Source organism: Odontomachus brunneus, unplaced genomic scaffold (genome assembly GCF_010583005.1).
Source record: "Odontomachus brunneus isolate Ranch 3 - 2012 unplaced genomic scaffold, Obru_v1 Obru_scaffold_063, whole genome shotgun sequence".
Taxonomy (NCBI): domain Eukaryota; kingdom Metazoa; phylum Arthropoda; class Insecta; order Hymenoptera; family Formicidae; genus Odontomachus; species Odontomachus brunneus.
The window spans coordinates 633,876-656,360 of record NW_022639513.1 but is presented as its reverse complement, the minus strand read 5'-3'; the positions used below and the strand labels follow the sequence as shown (position 1 = coordinate 656,360).

The following is a 22,485-nucleotide window of genomic DNA, read 5'->3' as shown; positions in this document are numbered from 1 at the left end:
TTATATATATATATATATATATATATATATATATATATATATATATATATATATATATATGTATTATATATTTATATATGTATAAATATTTATATATGTATATATATTTATATATGTATAAAAGGATTCGAGATTTGTTCATCATACTGAATACTATCTATCTACTCTGTAATCTCAAACTCTTTATTTGAATATTCTGTATGTATGTATTACTTCTGGGCACGTAGTCATGTTTACTAAATGTCCACCCCATAGACGTAATGCTTTACTCTCTGCTTTAGAGGAGAAACGTGGTCCTTCAATAGTTACTATTGTTCCACCTTTTTGTACATTATGTCCTAATTTCTTTGCAGCTTGTAACAAAACTTCCGACGTTCGTGGATCAAAAGCAGGTTCCATTGGCATATGGCATACTCCTGTAATTTTATATTATATAATAAGTGATATATTAATAATATATTAGTAATATATTAATTATTACAATACACACTTTTACAAACAATGAATATAAACCTCATTCATTTACCTTTGTACTTGCTAGAAGTTCCATCATAGAATGTACCTTTCCTAGAATTGGTTCTGTCCAGGAAGCTATCAGGTACAACTAATTGTCCTCTGCCAATAGATTCAACCAATGATCCACATGCTGTAGATGCCAATACATGAGTGCATCCAGCAAGCCGCAATGCTTCTATATTAGCACGGTAATTGACTGCAGTAGGACTAATCATATGTCCTTTGCCATGTCTATGTTAAATAAAAAAAACATTGTATATCAACAAATGGTTAAAAAAAGCTCAACTATAAGTGACAAATTAAAAATAGATATAGTATATAGATGAAAGCAACAATTTTAGCAGTTTTACCTAGATAATAACACAATGTCCACTCCATTGATATGTCCATGATAAAGATTACTCGTAGGATATCCAAATGCGTTTTCTATATCTTCACGATTCGATATATTACTACATACAAATGTCTCTTCCATAAAATTGCCCAAACCTGAGCCACATATTATTCCTACCTAAGATAAAATAATATATTAGTAAACATATATAATATATTAGTAAACATATATAAAATTTATAATACACTACAATTTATACTAAATTTATAATATAGTAAAATTTATAATAAACGTCCTCTTATTTGCAACATAAATTAGAAATATTACTTACTTTGATCTTGTTTGCCATAATGAAAAATTTAATATATTCACGTTATTAAACTTATAAAATTGTGCAAACCCTTTAGACAAACTTTTGCCTAAGAACAGTTAAATTTTTTAAAATAGTTGAACAATGCACCAGAGTAATTGAATGCAGCTTACGTAATCAATGCAAACACGTGACAAGAATTTAAAGCCTCTATTTCTCACGTATGACTGACGAAATCACGACAAAGCCCATTCTACAATAGTAGTAAGCAACAACAACCAATCAGAATAAAGTAATCAATGAATAGAACATTCCGATTGGTTGGAATCTTACGCCACGTAAGTCTATCTTAATAAATCGTAATTGTAGAATGGCCTTTAGGCTGTTGCAATAAGTTTAAAGGGACGTCTACATTGGAAGTAAACAATAAGAAGTAGGAAGTAAGAATAAAAAATTGACCAATCATAGTTAATTATTCTTCTCACATTCGACTGTGGTTGGTCAATTTCTTACTCTTACTTCCTACTTCTTGCTATTTACTTCCAATGTAGACGTCCCTTAAAACGTCTCTACAATGGCAGTAGGAGTAGTAGTAAGAAATAAGCAGTAAGTAAATAGACCAATCACAATCAATTATTTTTGAAACGTGAGAATGGAATTGGTCAATTTGCTTACTGCTTATTTCTTACTACTACTCCTACTGCCATTGTAGAAGACGCTTAAAGTTTGATCTATAATATGCGGAGTAAGCCATAAGAATTGGCCAATCATAGTCGATTGTTACAAGAATAATCAGCTATGATTGGCTAATTCTTACTATCCTATCATTTATATTTATATATATTCATATAAAGAAATAAAATAAAAAATCTTTGTTTCAGAATACTGTATTTCTACACAATTATTTTAATCTTTATTATAAAGTTTCTCATGCACACACACAAGGATGGAATGGTGTGCAGTCGTTGGAAAAATAGAAATTTTTGTTTTGTAATGGCTTACGAAGTACGTATTTAGTGCGCTTAATTACTAAGTTTGATATCGAGATGTACAATCCACTAACATTTGGATATGACAACAAAGATCCTAAATATACATATAAATATATGTATATAGCAGCAACTTACGAATAATGCAATAATATACAAAGCACAAAATAATCGTATATATTCAGGATCAACGAGAATGGATATAAAAAATTAAAAATTCCGGCGAGAAATACGTATAGAGCCAATTTCACAAGTAAATGAGATTAAATAATATTCAATAGTAATACTTGTACAGCTTACTACTAAACTATCGCTTGATTCAGGATAGATCTTTGTGAAAAAGTGAATATTATCCACAAGGATGTATCACTATTTACTTGAAAAGTTACGAGCGACATTCATGAAATTGGCTTTTACTCGTATTACATGATTTAACATAAATAAATAACGCACATATATCTTCCCCTACTATTAATTAATTAATCAACAATAATCAAGTCTATTTAGAAGAATCTATTTAGAAGCATTACGTCACGTAGAAAAATATCTTTGTCATCTAGAAACAATATACGCACTTGATGGCACAGTTAACGAAGTACAGAAAAGAGAATTATCGGAATGTCGAATAAACGGGGCTCTCAAAGCTAGTAAATCGCGACGACGTCGCGAATAACTTACAAATAAGAAAAACAAAGTGAAAATTTCGCACATATTGACAAAGCATTACTTACACTGCATTTACAGCTCTCGTCATTTACCGCCGAACGCGTCGCGAACATCTCGCGACATTTGAAAAAAAATGAATTATTTTTGGCACCGGTTTCTCTTGTTTCAAAACACACACCGCATCGATTTGCATGTGCACCGTTTTGTCTCGCGATAGCTCTATCCGTGCGTGTAGCATAATGTATTACGTATCATCAAGCGCGTGAAGGTACTACGATCTTCCGTCAATAAATAAATATCTTAGATGTATATTCGAGAGCGTATGCGAGATAAGCTAGAGTTCATTGATGATTGTTCACTGATATGATCTGATTTATCCAACCGATGTACGCGGAGACCTTTACATACACGCCCGGAACGTTTTGACGACCGCAACCGAATCCCCAGGATACCAGTCCAGCTAATTCGTAGAAGCCGTCGTCTTGACATACCAAGGGACCTCCACCATCGCCCTAAACATAAACAAACGTAAGTAGTTAATGTTTCATTGAACAAAACATTATCGCGGAAGTTACAAGGTATAGATTATACAAGATACATCCCAAATTCTCCTCCGCAGTTTTTGTAAAAACGTAAAATAGATTCGGATAATATGAATATAAAAACAAGGAACATTAAATTAATGTTTAGAAACGTTGACTTCATGTGTATTGTTTGGACATTTTTAAATAATAATGCATTTATATTTTTCACATATTATTTTGTGATATTTTTATTTTGTGATTTTTCTGAATATTGTTTAAACGTTTCAAAAACATTACAAAAAATATATTTTTTAAATGTTACTTTAACATTTATTTGAGATCAATGCAACATCTTAAAAATATTTCTGCCGATTACGTTATAGTAACTCTATTTCAACATTATTGAAACTTCCAAATCGTGATCAAAGTATGTTCATAATGATGTTTGATATAATATTAAACACTACATATTTAACAATATTACAGGTTCTTCAATATCATTGTAGCAACGTTGTATTAATGATTTCTTGTTTATTGAGCGTTTTGTGATATTCCCAGATAACATAGAGAATTCAAAAAGAATTCAATCACCAGGTATATCACCAATTCTGAGTTCATTTTCAGATGCAAAAAAAATTCTTCAGAGTTCAGTTCAGTGAAGAGAATTCTTTTTGCATCTAAAAATGAACTCAGAATTGACGTACGACTGAATTCTTTTTAAATTCTCTGTGCTATCTGGGTCCTCAATAAATCTTGAGATATTAATTAAAGAAGATTGGTAAAGTTTATTTTACAGAAAAATACTTAAAGACATTTTTTTAAATAACTTTGGTTTAAAAAATTATTTTAAAAATTAGCTATGATGAAAGAATTCATTGCAGATTAAGAACATATTTTCCTTTCTCCAAATGATCTTCTATTGTTCAAATGATTCATAGTAGCAAACATGTTAAGTACAGACATTAATTATACAGCAAATTTATGAGATATATGAAATTTTGAAGGTACCATGGAAAAGTAAACAGACCTGACACGCGTCATTTCCTTGTTCCCCACCGGCGCAGAAACTGCTGGCTGGTAGAATGAAAATCTTCTCAGTCACGGCGTTGACTTTCCTGATGCACTCAGCGTCACTGACGATCGGTATTTCCGCTTCACGTACCCGAAGAGGTATAGGACCAGCTGTGAAATAACGAATGTTGTTTGGATAAAGTCTTTATTGTTAGATTTCGCTCCTGCGTTGGAACCGCGCTTTTTGTGAATTTGTTTTTAATGCTTCGTGAACATTTCAGTTTACTTCATCAGAAAAAAGAACAATTTAAACCGAGTCGTTTCTCAATAGGTATTCCCATATAAATGAGTAAATGTTGACTAATCGACGAAATGCGTGAATATTTACTTCTGCCCAGATATTTGGTCAATTCAACCAAACTTTTTTTTCCGTGCAGGTTAATATAAAAGATTTGTCATGTTTGTTAAATAAGATAGAGAAAGTACGCAAAACTATATAGTTTCGAGAGATTAATATATTTTACGAATAAAATAAACAATATCGTCTAGATATTCTTTTAGGCATTTAATGTGAGGTTGCGATTGTTATTTTTTATCTATGATCTTCTGCCAATTATGACTTTTGCATTCATTGTTTCATAAAATTGTATAAAGATATAAAATTGTAATTGTTACATTTTCACCCCGAAAAATCCGAAAATACTTATTGCACTACTCAATATTATTGCATAACGTAGTTGCAACGAATAATATTCCGCGATAGTGATCCTTAGATGAGAAAGAGTATAATATAACAAATACGATACCTTCTCCCATGTATCCATAACCGGTAACCGTACACCTTTTGCCAGCAGTGTGACTAACACCGCGCCCTGGCAAACAGACCAAACAAACTCCATCCTTCAGCTCCGCTTGGCCGTGAAGCTTCAGCAACGCGATATCATTGTCGAGTGTCTGACTGTTATGATTGTGGTGGATGTACGTGGTTGCGACGCGCAAAGTTTGAGCGCCGGGGCTCCCGTATTTACGAGTGAGATCGTGATCGCCCACCCTCACGTAGATCGCGTCGCCAGATCTGACGATGCTGCAAACGAATGTTTTCTCACTTTTTGATATTTGAGGTTTTCACGGAAAATATGTCAAACGTGGCTTTCGGAGAATTTTTTTCAACATTTCAATTCACTTCATTAGGAAGAAGAAACCTTATGTAATGTTATCATGTTGTATCCATTATTTTAAACAAGAATGCGACGAGTGCATTTTACTCACTTCGTGACGCAGTGCGCCGCAGTGAGCACCCACTGCGTTCCTATCAACGCGCCTCCGCAGAGGTACTGATTAAGAGAATTGATCAAGGCAACCTGCCAGCACCACTCGTTGGCGTCCGCGTCTTCACCTCCTACCACGCGTGCAGTCCTTTTGGAACTTCGGGCCTGGATCGGCCCACGAGACGTGCCTTTCACACCACAAACATATTTGCTGTATACGGGACTTCTGGTGGTGCTGGTGATCGTCGTTGCTTCGTCTGTGAAATTAACGATTTGATATTTCACGATGTGAAAAAATGCTGAGTTTACCTCGCTGGCTGTAGCTGCGTCTTTAGTGGATTTATGTTTAATATTTCGTGAACAGCTCGGCTCACTCATTAGAAAGAGAAATAACCTGACATTGTATCAAGTATTAAGTTATTCCTCTTCCTAATGAAATAAACTGAATTATTCACGAAAAAATCTATCAGAAACGTGGCTTCAACTCGAAAGCCAATCTAGCAAATTAACAGTTTCTTACATTAATAATGAAATATTTAAAATTCTTTTTCTACAATACTAATTCTTTTCTCTTTCAGAAGTAGTAAGTATTTAAAATACTTTTATTCTTTTATCAATTTCTACTTGAGACAATGTAGTAACATAAACAGAATATTCTGAACATACTATTTGCAAGGTTGGGTAGTAACTAATTAAAAAGTTAAAAGTTAAATTAAAAAGTTAAATAGCTTTAACTTAACTTAGTTATATTTTTACACTCTTAACTTTTAACTTAACTTAGTTACATTTTATCGGTAACTATTATATCTTGAAGTTAACCATGCCATAAAGATGTCGCGAGACGTCGAAAGGCTGTTCAGTGCAAGAGGGCTCATTTTCGACAATCTTTGAGGAAAAATGTCCAATAAAAATTTCGAAAAAACTTTCCCAGTAAGCAAGAAATCATTAATACAACGTTACTACAATGATATTCAAAAACCTATAATATTGTCAGATATGTAGAGTTTAATATTGTATCGAACATCATTATGAGCATACTTTGACCGCGATTTGGAAATTTCAATAATATTGAAATAGAGTTGCCATAACGTTTTAATCGTCAGAAATATTTTTAAGATATTGCATTGATCTTAAATAAATGTTAAAGTAACATTTGAAAAATATATTTTTTGTAATGTGTTGTTTTTGAAACATTTAAACAATATTCAGAAAAATCATATCACAAAATAACATGTGAAAAATATAAATGCAATATTATTAAAAAATATCCAAACAATGCACATGAAGTCAACGTTTCTAAACGTTAAGTTAATGTTCCTTGCTTACTGGGTTATTACTTAAATTTAATAAGTATATGTAAATAAAACATGTTTCCAAATAAAGTGTATATTTGTTTTTTCCGTTATTTGTAAAACTGAAATCCTGAAGTTATAAAATAAAACAAATTTAACTTTTAACTTTTTAATTACTTTTTTTATTAACTTAACTTTTAATTTAATTAATTTCATTATGAGTTAACTTTATCTTAACTAAGTTAAATTTTCAAAGCCATTAACTTTAACTTAACTTAGTTAAAAAAAAAAGTTAACTTACCCAACCCTGACTATTTGTGTAGATAAGATCTTCAACTTCTATTAATCAATGACATAATCTTGATCAGCTTCAACCAATTAATAATATAATGATTAAAAAATAAAAATTTTGTTTCTAAGCTTTTAAATGTGTTTCATCTTGAAACGATTACTTCTAAATATTCTTAATTCTTGGATTTTGACCTGCAATTTTTTTTCTCAATTATTATTAATTCAATCGTCGCTTTGAAGCGTCGACAATGAAAATCTTCTTCGGCGGAGATACTTACACATCGACGTTGTAAGCGGAGTGGTGTAAGGTCTGGATGTGACGTGGAACGTGTCGTTTCTGTTCATCAAAAGTGGCTCGGTAGCATTTCTTATCAGAGACTTCGGAGCACAGCACTCATGTCCCTGCTTTTTACACTTGAACAAGTTTGTCAGCTCAGCGTTTCCTGCGAATAAATAAGCATGAGGTGAGCATTGTCCTCGATAGCGGCATTTCCCCGCGTGTACTTACGGAAACAGGTGAACGACAAGTAGGACATGATGCAGGAACCAGGACACTCCGGACGTGGGTCTGGTGGTAACGGTACGGTCGTCGGCGGTCGCGGGGTGGGTTTCGGCTTTGGTCTTGATGTCTGTAAATGAAGGATAGATTATGAAGAATATTGCAGAACAAATTTATTAAAAAATTATTGAATGAAAAAAGTTATTCATCCTCTTCATTCTTTCCAGGTACACAAGATGTCTGACATTATTCATACCTCGTGCACATGTAGATGAGGTCAAACTGAGCACATAATTCTTCTACCATTTTGCAAACAACCACGTAAAATTTTATTAATTAAAGAAAATTGACGAATAATCATGAAAATGAATTACGACGCCTGTCGTCGTGTGTTTGTAGATTAAGTAAAATTGAACGAAAAAATCCTGTACCATTTTGCAAAGAAACACATAGATTTATGGTTATTAATTAAAGAACATTAATATATTATCGCGCACACGATTATCCACTAATCTTCTTTATTTAATAACTCAAAAGTCTACGTAATTGTTCGCAAAATAGTAGAGGAATTTTATGTTCAGTTTAATCTAATCTACATGTACACACGAGGTACAAGACGTTTAGCGCCCGACACTCTACATACTGCTGTAATATTGTCCATTTTATATTTATAGATACTAGTCAAACTATACGACATAACTTACCTGAGGACTTTTTGTATTATCGCAACAGATGGAACTAGAGGGACAGGTCGATGTCTTTGTTATAATTGTGTTTGGCCGTTCGCAGAATGCTGCCATAATAGTCAGCAAACAGAAGCCAGGACACGGCGGTAGCTTCGGTTGAGGAGCTCTCGTAGACGGCCGGATCGTCGTCGTTGTCGTCGTTTCCTGAAGCAGAATGGTCCTTACATCTTATATTGCTCTATGAGCTCAACAATTTTTTATCTGTCGGTCGTTTATTTTGGAAATTTAGTGTTATCTTAACCTGTTGTCGGAAAAATGGGGTCTGAGAAATCTCATGCATTCCATTTCATTCTTTTTAATATCTTCAGAATTTTTTTCTTGTTGTTACTCAATTTCAATATTCCATTGAATCATGAGAGATATTTTATATAAGGTTTGAGAAATTTTTAAAATACAACCAAAACACAAAAGAAGAAAGAAATTCACTAAACTCCATCTTTTCCATTGTTTTTTATTGTATACGATAGAATACTATTCACACTTGTGAATTCACGAACCAAAATCCATATTCAAAACGATAGAAAACGATAGAATTTTATTCTATCGTTTTCCATAAACTTTCTTGTTACCAGGGATCATATTATGTAAAGAACGTATGAAGCATAAAATACGGTAAATGTTACCGTTTTCGCAGGTAGCGGTTCGTTGACACAGCAAACCGTCAACGCGGACTCTTCGTTCGGACAATCCGCGTCGCTGTCGATGCTGTCGCAGAAGAGCGCGGCCAGACCGCTTATGCACTCTCCTCTGCATGTCTTTAGTAGCACCGGCTTCGGTCTCGTCGTTGTCGTCGTCGTCGTCGTCGTCGTTGTCGTTGGCGGCGGTGGCGGTTGTCTGGTAGCCATCGTCGTAGTCGTCGTTGTGGTAATCATCGCGGAGACACTCGTCGAGAGCGATGTGTTCGGTCGCGTCGTCATCGGCGTGAACGAAGTTTTGCTGTACACACTGCTGTTGTTTTTCTCATCATTACGAGAGGAATTCTCGTTTGATTTCGTGCGATCGATCACCAAGAGTTCGGGCGGCGGCGAATCGCCGAAAGCGTCCCGGGCCACGCAACACTTCAAGCCCGACGAGCACAGGTTGTCTATCACCAGTATGGCGTCGCAATAATTGGCGATTCTCTCGCTCATGCAGATCCCCAAGCATGCTTTCCCTGAAATTAAAATGAACGTTGTCGGTTCAACTTTGGTTGATAATGATGTGCGAAAAAGAGAACCCAGACAACGGAAAATCTAAAATCAAGACATAAGACGTCTTAGATATCATCTTTAAGATGTCTTTCAGACGATTTACGTATAGGTGTCTTTAAAGCGTCTTAAAAATTATTTTTAAGATGTCTTATGTCCCGATTTTAGACATTACGTTGTCTGGGAATGTCCATGTCTACCGCGTAGGATTATTCAGAGCGTCCGACGATAACATATAAAACACTCGTGTATATATAAATTAGATCAAACTGACCAAGAAATTCCTGTATTATTTTGCAAAGATTAAAACGTTTGGAGTTATTAATGAAAGTAGATTGATGAATAATCGCGCAAAATACGGTGTAGAATGTGACGGTAAGTATGATTTGCGCAGTGTGCTCGTACATTAGTTCAAACTGAACGAAAAAATCATCTATTGTTTTGCAAATAATCACGTAAATTTTTAGTTATTGATCAAAGAAGATTGAAGCATGTATGTACGCTTTATAAAACTGCACATCAAGTTTTTATTAATAAATAAAATTCTAATTAATTAAAATAATAAAATTCTAATTAATAAATAAAAAATCTGTGGTCATTTGCAAATTATTTTTAGTTTAGTTTGATTTAACAAGCACATGACGCATGTCGTAACTTATAACTTATAACTCATATGTATAACTCAAACTTTCATATAATAATTTACAAAAGGGTAGAAGAATTTTTTGTTCAGTTTGACTTAATCTAATCTAATCTATACGTACACGAGAGTTTTATATATCATCGTCAGACACTTTATATATTTTAATGTTAAATTTTTTTTATAATTACCAATGAAAAATACATATACACACTTGCGGAAAAAAAGGAGATACTACATTAAAGAAATATATTTTACGGAGAATATTTACGTACCGGGTTTGTCACTGCTTTTGTTATAGTTTTCCTGCAAAATGTAGAAAAAACATATAAGATATAATTTATACGATATAAATTAGAGAAAAGAAAGAGTACAGTGCTTTTAATAGCGCGATAAAACGTAAAAAATATAATTTGGACGAGAAGGTTTTAATTATGACTATTTTTATCGAATGTTTATACAGTCATAGTTCAAATTGAAACTCAACAATCTAACAAAAGAAAATTGGAAGAAGTTCCAGGATATTTAATCAATATCCAGATAAAAATACTAAACATAAAAACTACTAAAACATAAAAATATTTAATGTAATGCTATTGCAACAACAGTGTTTAAAATATGTTTATTTTAAGAAATATTCATTTATTACGCCATAATTTTAATAAAAAAATACTTATTTCTTATTACTTCAATAATTTTGGATTAATTATTTTCTCGACAAAGTAAACAGCAATTTTCATGCTATCAAGATATGCGTAGTATTGTTGCATTTTTCATGGCATCTTTCTTAAATGATTTCTTTTATATACTGACTATCCAGATAACACAGAATTCAAAAAGAATTCAGTCATATGTCACCAATTCATTTTCAGATACAAAAAGAATTCTTCAGAGTTTAGTTCAGTGAAAAGAATTCTTTTTGCACTTAAAAATGAACTCAGAATTGGTGACATACAACTGAATTCTTTGAATTCTCTGTGCTTAATAATTACTAAGCTGAAATATATCTTCATTAAATAATATTACAAATTCACATAAAAAATATCTTTTAACAAAATTTCAGACTTTTTTACAGATATTAAACACAAATATATTTTTAATGTTTCAGTCATTAGAACAAGGTTCAATTATTGACATTTCCCTTAATTACATGTTGATTTTTTTCATGAAGGGATCATTGTGCCTTTTGCATAAGTCGAAACTTAAATTTAAAAACTTGATCATTATACTTGCTACATTAAAGTAACTATTAAATATTTTTACTCGGTTCCATACTCCAAGTGCCGCGTATCAGCTCGCACAAGATGAACTTTTTATCGGCTTATTATATGTGATCAATGACGATATGCTGTCCGGCGATCAGTTTCTAGAGCAGTATTCAGCATGTCAACCTAGTCTATTTTCTCTAGCGCCAAGTTTGCTAGACATACCGGTGTAGTTTTTGCCGAAGTAGAGGAAGTAGACGTGCCGAGCGTCGTGGCGGTTGTCGCAGGTGTCGTCGTAGAAATCGTGGTCGTCTTGATCGTCGTGGACACGGTCGAGGTCGGCTCCTCGTCATCGATGGCGTTTTCAGAGGACGAGCCGGTGCCGTTCATCGCGTCGTGAAGGCAACATCGCATACTGGCCGTGGGACACTGCACGTTCTCCAGAACGTCGTCGCACATCAACGTCGCCAACGCGTGCACGCATACACCCGGACAGCCATCAACCTTCGCCGTGTTCGTCAAGGTATTTAAAAAACCTGCGCGCACACAAACCATGCAAAAGTCTTAGTTTCATTCTTGTGCTTTCAATAAACGTCAGTCAAGATAGATCATCAGGAAACCCTGAAAACACTATAGATCCAAGTCGTGATGTTGACTTGCAGAGAGGTAGTGTAAAAAGAAATATAGAACAATTCTAGAACTTAAATTTTAATTGTTAACTTAAAGGTCAGATCAATGTAATGCTTAAAAAAAAAAGAGAATTTTTGGGAATTAATTTTGCAAAAAAAAATAAATCAACTGAAGATTTTGAAATATTGTATATTAATTAACAACCTCTTGACTGTAGAGGCAGAAAAATGTTGTCGAATTTTCTTTATGATATTATTATAAAGGTTTTTGAAGTCGCTGAATCCGAATTTGACATCAAAATTTCGAAAATCAAAATGGCGGGTCAAAATTTTAAAAGTAATAGAATTTTCATGAAAGTGAGTGTCTATATTTTAAAATTTTGATATCAAATTTGAATTCAGCGATCCCAAAAATATATAGATACCCACTTTCATGAAAATCTTATTATTTTCATAATTTTGACCCGCCATGTTGGATCCGCCATTTTGAATTTTAAAATTTGGATATCAAATTCGGATTTAGCGACACCAAAAACATATAGATATCCAAAAATGCATCCTTGTATGCAAAAAACAATAATTTTACTATTTTTTCTCTTCGATGCGGATATACATGCCATCCACAGTCAAGGGATTAAACTTTATATTACTATTTTTATTATGTAAAAAAAACTATAAATAAATATACAGCATATGATCGAACTCACAACTGCAAAAAATATCGCTGCAATTCAGTAGAAAAGATAGCACCCGTTTTAGTGATTTGAGATTAAAAAACCAAAAAGTTTCTTAAATAATATCCTGGTAGTTGGAAGATAAACTTAAATTTTAAGTTGTGGAACAAAAATTGCAGAAACAAAAAATATCTAGAAATTGAATGTTCAAATTTTGCATATTTTTATTATTTTATACTAGTAAAAAAAATAAGTTAAAAAAGTATTAAGTTTAACAAGTATATTATTTAAGAAATTTTTTAATTTTTTGATCTTTTCAGATCCACTTTCTTTTGGTTCAAAAAATCAATAAATAATTGTAAAATTAATGTGATATAGAACCTTCCGCTTTAATCTTACTTTTTCTCATGACTCTGTCAACTTAATTTTTTTATCTCTATTTATCAATTGTTAAAGTAAAGGGAAAATGGTCTGATTATTTTACGGGTTTGCTCGATCGATTGCACAAGTATTTTTTAAACATATTATTTTATTTCAACGTATTTTGCAAAAAAATTTTTAACGTCTATTTTCTCACTTCGACGTAAAATCAAGGAGAAGTAAATCAAGGAGAGATTCCAAAAGTTTTAATAGTTAACTTAATAGACAGCTTAATAGTTGTCACTTGAAATTTGTCTCATGTGAGGTACATAGATTTTGATTCAGAGTTAGATCTGAATTTTTTAATTTTAATTAAATAATGTGACATATCTGACATTATATTTGTAACCTTGATTCAAACTAAAAACTTACATTTAATTCTGACACTATATTAATATTAATGCAATATATATTTAATCGTTAAAAACAAATTGCGCAATATAAAACAAAAGAAATTAATAACTTTTTTTATATGAACACTTAAATGTAAGAAATCGGAACTTTCGATAGATAAGTTCAAATAATGTAAAATTCAATATTCGGTATCAGTATTAATATCAGTAAAAATTCAGTATATTAGTATCAATAAAATTCAGATAAAGTAAAAGTTAGATTCAGTAAATTTCAATGAAATTTGTACGTATTTCAACAATATGTTTCAAGCAATTCACGCTGATTAATAAATTTGTCTTTATTGCAAAACGTGGAACATCCCCAATTCGATATGCGAAACATATTTTGAATATAGCATATAAACAATAAGCAGGTGTATTTACATCTGTTGACCAGTCTGTTGTTAAAACAACGAAGATATGGGCGACCGATAACGTTTGTGAAAAGAATCGTAACGGTCTCAAATACTACGTTGACTACACCCGACTGAAATTCTTCAACGAATAAGAAAGAAAGAAAGAGAATTTAATCGGCTCGCCGGCGGCGCAGGAATAATAAATCCGGCATTCTCACACACATCGATCCGATTACCTCACATCGCGGGATCCGAGAGAGAGAAAGAGAGAGGGGAAGTCTTCTTATGAAATTACAACTATTACGCCTTCGCGTCGTTTGATCCGTCGTTAATTGTAACTGTATATCTATTTACAGGTGCGTGAACGAACGGCAGAAATTCTTGCATACGTAATGTTACGCAGCTACATCGCGGAGTGGTCAAGGATGGCCAAACTTGATCTTGACAGCTGTGGGAAGCGAAGTTAACGACCGCCGAGGGAACTTTCTGTTCTCGAATCGATCTCAGAGCCGGGTTGAGGCTGGAAGATTGTTTACTTCAAATCACGTAGAGTTAATATTATACATGAAGACGCATCTCCGCGATCTCCGGAAGGTGTTTCGATTTCCTTAATTATAACATAACAACCGTATTATATGAAACGACTGAGAAAACAACTGAGAGCATACTGTATATTGAAAAATATATAATCTCGAGGAATCTTGAAGCTTGGATAATTATGTCATTTTTATTTTTGAGCACTAATGGAGTTATTTCCTTCTCTTAAACATATAGATATTCTCTCATTGAGTCCTGAAATCGACATCCGTCTGAAGCGCATTAGACATGCCTTTAAGATACTCCAAACACTCTTCCCTTTTGTTTTAATAACCATAAAATTAACTTCCCTTTTTAACTTATATTTTCCCATTAATATGTTACGTTAATTTTACGGTTATTTATTGATTGTTAAAGCAAATTGAAAATATTCGGAGTATTTTATAATGTTTTTGATCAATTGCAAATGTTTTTTTTATATGTTTCTTTATTTCGATGCACTTTTTGGACGCTTTACCATTTCCCCGTTCTTTTGACATCAAGATGGCCGTAGCGAGCGACCAAGAGCCTTAAGATAAGTGGAACAGAGTTGCCTATTGTCACTATGAGAGTCAACGTGTTGAATCCATCATGTGAATTCGCAATGTACAAATATCATGCCATCAAACAACAACGTCGTGCAGACATCGAGGTTCCCGCTAATAACGTGCTCGTTCGTCACAGAGGCGACTGCGCCGATGAAATCTCGCGGCACTGCCGCGTGTTAATGACCGACGTCACTTATGGATGAAAGTTAAGCGCAAAAGTGGCGAGCAGATACGCGATTCGTCATATGCAATGTGCGCGCGCGAGACGACGTGAGCACGCCAAGAAATTCGCACGGATATACAACTCCCCCGGCTGGTTTCACTTTGGCAGGCATAACGGACCAAACAAACATAACGGTAGTTAATGAGCAACGGCTCAGCTCGACTGCGCGTAGCTGTCTTCGGCATCACACGTGCCTTTTGTCTAACGCGATTCGATCTCGGCCGAACTTCAGGTGACAAACAATTGTGTAGGGCTCCTTCTCTCTTTTTTGTTTTTTTTAATTTTTTTTTTTGGTATTTATCTTATTATTACAATTTATTCTGTAGCTGCATCGTGCATCTCAACACTAGAATGTCCGATGGAGTCATTTTGATTCCTTTAAGATCTTCTTGTTGTCGCTATTTCTGCTTCTCTGGTTTAGGGAAGAAAATATCTCGTGACTCTTTTAATTATATTCTTAAAATGTTCAAAGTTAGTGATACGAGTAATGAGGGACAGAAAATTCTAAGATATTAGAATCGTTAGGAGTCAAAATGACTTTTTCGGGCATCCAAAGTGGGTTGTAATTTCCGGACATTCTAATCTAATGAGTTTCATCTCTGTGAGTTGAATAAATCTATCTATTTATCTCTCTGTCCACGTAATTACGAGCAGCTCTGACAGTTAAGGGCTGATATCTCCGACAGCGATTGCCGTGAAATAATAGACCCTTGGTTACAAAAATCTCGGACAAATTTACATTATTTTTTAGACGAGTATGCGCCTGACTTTCATAGCGGCGAGCCGATAATAAGGGCTGACTAATCTTAATATTTCAGTCAGACTGAGATGACGAAATCATGCTTATAGAATAGCGGGATAATTAGGTCTGGAATTTAAGGGGAAAAGAATGCGCGTTAGTCTCTAAAAAGAATATAGAGAAAATGATTATAACGGTGGGAGATCGATTTTTAATAAATGAGTCAGACTAAGATGATCAAATATGAAATAACGGAATAAATTAGATCTGGAATTCAATCGAAAAACTTGGATTTAACTCAGAGTAGAAATTTGAGAATCTTATATGAGACAAGTTTCAAGTGACAATTATTAATACACGCTTTGATAATTAGACTGGGATGACCAAATATGGAATAGCGGGATAATTAAATCTGTAATTTGAAATAGTTATATCGCGTTGGGTGCCGTACTTTCAGTACATTGAGAGAGCCACTCATAAACTTGCTATTTATTGAACAAAATTACGTCTGTATACATTTATTTCATTAAGTAATAGATATTAATTTGAGATAAAGTTGAGACGGACACACACAAAATATTACAAAAATACGATGAAACTATTAAAGAAAATTTAGCAGAATCTTAAAAGAATCTTAGCAAAAAAGCAGAAAATAAAAAAGCAGAAAGTCGTGCTAGTAGAAAAGTACAAACTGGTCGACCATCACCTAGAAAAAATTAAAGTTTTTCGACTAAATTTTAGATCTAATTTATTCTATATTTGTCCCGTTATTCTATATTTCATCTTTGTCTGACTCATTTGTTAAAAATCGATCTCCCACCGTTATAACCATTTCTTCTATATTCGTTTTAGAGACTAACACGCATTCTTTCCCCCTTAAATTCCAGACCTAATTATGCCGCTATTCGATACTTCGTTATCTCAGTCTAACCGAACTATTAAGAAGGTATTTGGTTAGCCCTTATAATCGGCTCGCCGCTATAAAAATCAGGCGCATACTCATCTCAAAGATGATACAACTTTCTCACTAGTCGACCACTACCACGAATTCTAATCGGCTTCTGCTTTCCTACCAAAGTGTGAATGCGCCTTTATTTTTTATTTTTTGATAAATGTCTTATTTATGCATCAATTTATCTAAGAGATATACAGATAATAAAAAGAGGTATAAATATTTAAATATGTGTATACTCAGACAACATAATGTCTAAAATCGGGACATAAGACGTCTTAAAGATAATCTTTAAGACGTCTTAAAGATAATCTTTAAGACGTCTTAAAGACATTTATATATAAATCGTCTGAAAGACATCTTAAAGATAATCTCTAAGACGTCTTATGTCCCGATTTTAGACATTATATTATCTGGGTATGTATATGTATTTCAAATATTACTATAAATTATGAATTTCTCCTGTCGTTGCATTTTGAAACAAAATGGTCAATAATTCTGAAATATATAATGTCTGTAAATTAATCTTTAACATCATAATAGTTTTCCATGAAAACTTACATGTAATCTTACTTACATCATCTTACATGTAATTTAGAAGATATTAAAAGCAGAAATTAAATACAGCATATTAGCGTCGAGGAATATATATAAGAAGCGTCAATTTTAATTGCAAATATCTTAGCTCTCGAGTGATCAATCTTTATCTAATTGCGCGATCAGTTAGATAACATTTCACTACATATGTAATGCAAGTTCCATCGAGTTCTCACTAAACTCGTTTCTTGTAATTATCTTAAGAAAAGAAAAAAAGAATGCGTTGTTTTGAAGCGAACGAGAACTGAACTTCATGTAAGATAAAAAGTACCAATACCGGACATGTACTTGAACATTATTATTGTTTTGTCTTAAAATATAAATATTTAAACTTTCAACACAAAATATATATTGAGTATACATAATACAAGTATATTACACACACATGTGTGTGTGTGTGTGTGTGTGTGTATATATATAAGTATTGAGTATATTCTGTTTTGAAAGTTTAAATATTCGTATGTAAAGACCAAAATAATAAGAATGTTCAAGATTAGGTAAGCGCACGGGAATTGGTACTTTTACCTTAATGTGTAAAGTTAGAATCTTATCGTCGCATGTCCGTAGACAAATTTTCCATGTCACGCATGTGTATGTGCATATGCGTGCATATGTGTGTATGTGTGTAGGCGTGACGCGTAGATGTTAATTAGGCTCGCACGATTTCTACAATTTGGCGGACCTTTCGCTCGTTATGCCTCATACGGGAAATCCGTACGGAAGCGGACACGTAACCAAGGAACCAACAGTCGAATGAGTAATCCTAATCCTCCAACTCCGAGATCCAACTGTGCGCGCAGGAAAGTTTATCTCCGCATTCAGACTTGGTGAATTAGATAAATGTCCCAATAATTAAACTAATAAGAAAGCACGATCAGTTTTGAATTTTTATTAACAAGTAATTAGTGAAATTGCAAAGAAAACTAACGTTTATATAAAACCTTGGTTTGTCAGCGATCGAGAAATAGTAGGAAATAAAAAAAAAAAAATATATATATATATATATATATATATATATATATATATATATATATATATAAAATCAATAAATATCAATTATAACTTTAATGAGATACATTAGATAATGCCAGTTGTATCAGTAATCGAACTAAAAAATGAATTATGTCTTGATTACTGAACAAACACATATTTAGTAATTGAACGGTCATTAAATAACATTACAAACTGACATAGGACTAGTTATTCCAACTTCTTGTTAAGCTACCTAATAGTTAAATCATATATTTGTCTTTGTCTAATTTGAAGAAAAAACGAAGATAGATATATGATTTAATTGTCAGGTAGCTTACCAAAAAATTGGAACAATCGGCTCATAAAGAAATATCCTTTAACAAAATTTCAAGGATTTTTTTATAAATATTATATACAAATATATTTTTAATAGTTCAATCATTTGAAGGTTCAATTATTGGGACATTTACCTTTCGCGATCTGCGAAACGTTGCTCTATCCGCAAAAAGATCGACGAGTGAAATTGAAGATAAAGTTACAGCTTGCTGCTTGAAGAACGCGAGCCAGGCGCGAGCGCGTCGCTTCCTAGTTTTTAAGCTTAGCGGCGGCCTTGTTACCGTCAGCGAATCAACCGTCATCCGCATAGCGCTATACAACTCCTAAAAGTGGAACGGTCGCGCATCCTTCTAGATTCTACCTATAAAAGCGTGCGCCGCATATACGTCGGCGCACGCGAATTTCTATTTCTCGAAACCACCACCACTGCCATCACCACCACTATCGTTACCACCACCGTCGCCGTCGCTACCGGGTAACTTTTTGTCGACCATATTACGTGCATCGCGTACAAAAATCGCGCTGCTCGCCGCAGGTCGCGGAGGAAAATCGAATCGGCGAAGTTGCACACGAAAGCTGATCGGGAATCGCGAATCTGATTCTATAATTATACCACGTGTATACCCTACAGCAGAAAATGTTCCTGAAATACTTCAGAAATATTATTTTGTAACATTAAAATATTGTATTACATATTTCGGCAAGATTGCAGCAACATTCCTATGCCCGCCTTTAAATATTTTGCAATATTTCTGCAATATTCTTGAAATATTTCAAGAAATATCGCAAATATATTGTTGGAAACTTAATGCAGTGTTGCTAAGAATATTGGAGAAGGGTTACTTGTACATTTAAATCATATTCAGCGTATTTCACCAACTGTGGAAAGATAATTTATTAAATCATATTTTTGTTTTTCTTTTAAAATAATTAATTAGTATACCAATCAGTTGGTAAAATCCGTTCATATATAATGATAAAATTCGCCTATATATAATACTATCACACATCAAATATATATCTTTGAAATATTTCTGAAATATTAGGAATATGTGACGTCAAAATAACATTGTAACAATATTCTGTAACATTTCTTATAGAATATTACAATATTGTTGAAATACTTCAAGGTTTGTAATATGTTGCAATATTGTAATATTCTTGCAATATTTTAGCAATATTTTATGCTGTAGGGGGTAGTGGGCTGTGTGTAAGAATGTAATAATGCTAATTAAATTCAACTGTTTAAATTAATATTAAATATCATAATAGTATTATAATAAAATATATAATAAAGTATTACAATATTAAATATTAATATTATATAGAATTAATTAAATTTAACCAAATAGAACATAACTATGCTGACAGAAAAAATATCTAAAAATTAGTTAATATTTATTTGTTGGATGACATATTTACTTAAATCCAAATTCTTTTATTTAAGTAGAATAAACAATTATTTTTATAAAAAGCTAAGGTTTTTTTAAAAAATTCTAAGAATATGTATATTTTCTTATTTGAAAAAAATTTTATATAAGTATCCACCAAATAAATATTTGCTATCTCTTAGATATGTTTTCTTTCAGTAAAGGACCAGTGGAATAACTAATGTTTTACATATATAGTGCAATAATATATGTACAGATATTTATTACAAATTAAAGACTAAACGAGATCAATTCAAACGTTTCGGTCTTAAGCCGGACTCTCTTCAATGATAAACGATCTAACGATCACAAGAACAAATAACACTCAAATCAACATAAACAATATAAATAATAATAACAAATTCAGATGTGCAAAGAGGCAAACTGACTTACAACAGGAACTCGGCTCTGCCGAAATTAAAGAAAATCGAAATTAAAGAAATTAATTACATAATTAGCAATAACGTGTGACTTAATTTGTTGCTTCTCGTGACTGCTAAATTGTTTACCACGGAAGAATTTGGTCTTTGTTGTGTAATAAATATCCCAACACATTTAGATATTGTATTTTTATTTGTATTGCCTTAAAATATTATCATTAGGTTCTTATTAGGCCCTTTGTTATGCTGTTTGAGATCGATTGCTAATAGAGACTCTTTTTAGTTAAATCAAGTTTAACTTGTAAGCAATTAAAATTTCAGTTATCTTTACACCGGAAAAAATTGCGTGAATTTATAACGGTAGCTCTTGTAACATAATTTCAGACTGTAAATTCGAAAATTTATTAGGCGCGATAATGAAGATATCCGTTACGTGAGCGAGGCCATAAAACACGTCGTTGGGCATAGCGTTGCATTTTGTTGAACGTAATAACTGCACGTTTTTACGAGTAAAACTTTATTCGCGCGTTCTCATCCTTCTTCCGCCTCCGAGTGTAACACGATTATAAACCGCGCGCGAGATCATAAACTTGCACACGATAAAACCTCTCGAATCCGGAGAGAATCGTCAGCGAACTGGCATTACTTTTCGGGGTTTTCGTCCAATGCATGCCATAACGCGCATAAAACGGTAGCATCTTATAATTCTTCAACACATTGATAAGAAACATTAGCCGGAATCGAGATGTAATGTCCCAGTTGTCTTTTTCACATTACCTCACGAGCTTCGTCTTCGCGGAGTCGAGTGAAACGGTACAGTCTTCGTCGGAGTAAGACAATCCGGACGAGTCACAAGAGTTCGACACGGTTTAGAGACGGAAGTGTGTTCTCGTAAAACGCCGCACACTAAATGAAAACTTGTACAAGAAGATAGACTTCTATTCCACGTAACGCTTTCCCGCATACTATGACGTCATAATGAGAGGGCGATTTTTACCTGATATGAAGCTGCTGGCCAAAGAATCGTCATCTTGACCGCCAACTGACCCGGCTAGCGCGAGCAAAAGGACGATGCCCCCAGGAGCTACTCTCAGTATCATCTTCAGCCTCCCTCAAGCCGCCTCCGTTCCTGTTTCTTCAGTCAGGAGTTCAGTAGTGAAGAAGAAAAAGAAAAAGAGGAAGAGCGACAGGAAAAACAAAAAGAGAGAGAGATAGATACGGAGAGAAAGAAACAGAAACTGCCTCTGTAAGATGAGACGAGACGAGACTGATGCACTGTCTTGTTCGCGTGGACTCAATCACGTGCGTGTCAAACTGCTCTTCACCGCGAGAGAGTTCTAGTGATGTTCACAATGTTGTCGTCGTGCGGCTCGGGCCCGCATCGCCTGCCTCGACCTGTCAGATGGATGGACTGACTGGGTAGAGATCAGGGCCTACTTGTGGGTCAGGGTGTGTGAATCCCCACCTCCGCACGACCACGGCGGCGATGACGGTTAAGGAGGCGAGAGAGAAGGTCAGCGGACCTGGCGGGAAGAAGACAGAGGATGATCGTCGACCGGCTTTACGAACGTTGTCCGGAGGGGATAGGGTTGTTGGCAGGGGCGGGTTAGTTGAGTCTTCTACGCTCTTCGCTTCCGCGACGCGCTGCAGCGCGCGGGATCGGCGATTTAGAACTTCTGAACGCTGAAAGCAGAAAATAAGACCGCCGAGGAGAAACGACCTCGGCGGCCTTGGCGTTAATTGGCGAGTCGCTCGATCTTACAACTAAGATTATAACGTCGCT

General features: G+C 33.9%; 2 protein-coding genes across 2 annotated transcripts in view; both read right to left on the bottom strand.

Moving 5' to 3' along the window:
• LOC116846414 (S-methyl-5'-thioadenosine phosphorylase-like) overlaps positions 1-1,420 on the bottom strand; it is a 2,584-nt gene extending 1,164 nt beyond the window's left edge. The window contains exons 1-4 of the mRNA XM_032820201.1: positions 1,182-1,420; positions 867-1,027; positions 527-747; positions 214-416 (exon numbers count right to left, since the gene is read on the bottom strand). Of these exons, the coding sequence (XP_032676092.1) occupies positions 214-416; positions 527-747; positions 867-1,027; positions 1,182-1,199 (603 nt within the window). The 5' untranslated portion in view covers positions 1,200-1,420. The remainder of the gene's footprint in view (positions 1-213; positions 417-526; positions 748-866; positions 1,028-1,181) is intronic.
• Positions 1,421-2,029: 609 nt separating this feature from the next.
• LOC116846411 (protein masquerade) lies at positions 2,030-22,113 on the bottom strand. The gene is made up of 11 exons (XM_032820195.1): positions 21,700-22,113; positions 11,704-12,014; positions 10,549-10,579; positions 9,070-9,599; positions 8,405-8,590; positions 7,710-7,830; positions 7,480-7,644; positions 5,620-5,875; positions 5,157-5,434; positions 4,367-4,521; positions 2,030-3,327 (listed from the first exon to the last, which is right to left on the bottom strand). The coding sequence occupies exons 1-11, from the start codon at positions 21,800-21,802 to the stop codon at positions 3,157-3,159; spliced, it is 2,307 nt and encodes a 768-aa protein (XP_032676086.1). The 5' UTR covers positions 21,803-22,113; the 3' UTR covers positions 2,030-3,156.
• Positions 22,114-22,485: the final 372 nt, after the last annotated feature.

Coding starts and splice junctions, on each gene's coding strand:
- LOC116846411 (XM_032820195.1), bottom strand. CDS start 21,802: ATGATACTGAGAGTAGCTCCTGGGGGCATCGTCCTTTTGCTCGCGCTA. Junction 8,591..9,069: donor AACCGCTACCTGCGAAAACG/GTAACATTTACC, acceptor ATTCTGCTTCAG/GAAACGACGACAACGACGAC. Junction 5,435..5,619: donor GCGGCGCACTGCGTCACGAA/GTGAGTAAAATG, acceptor ATTCGTTTGCAG/CATCGTCAGATCTGGCGACG.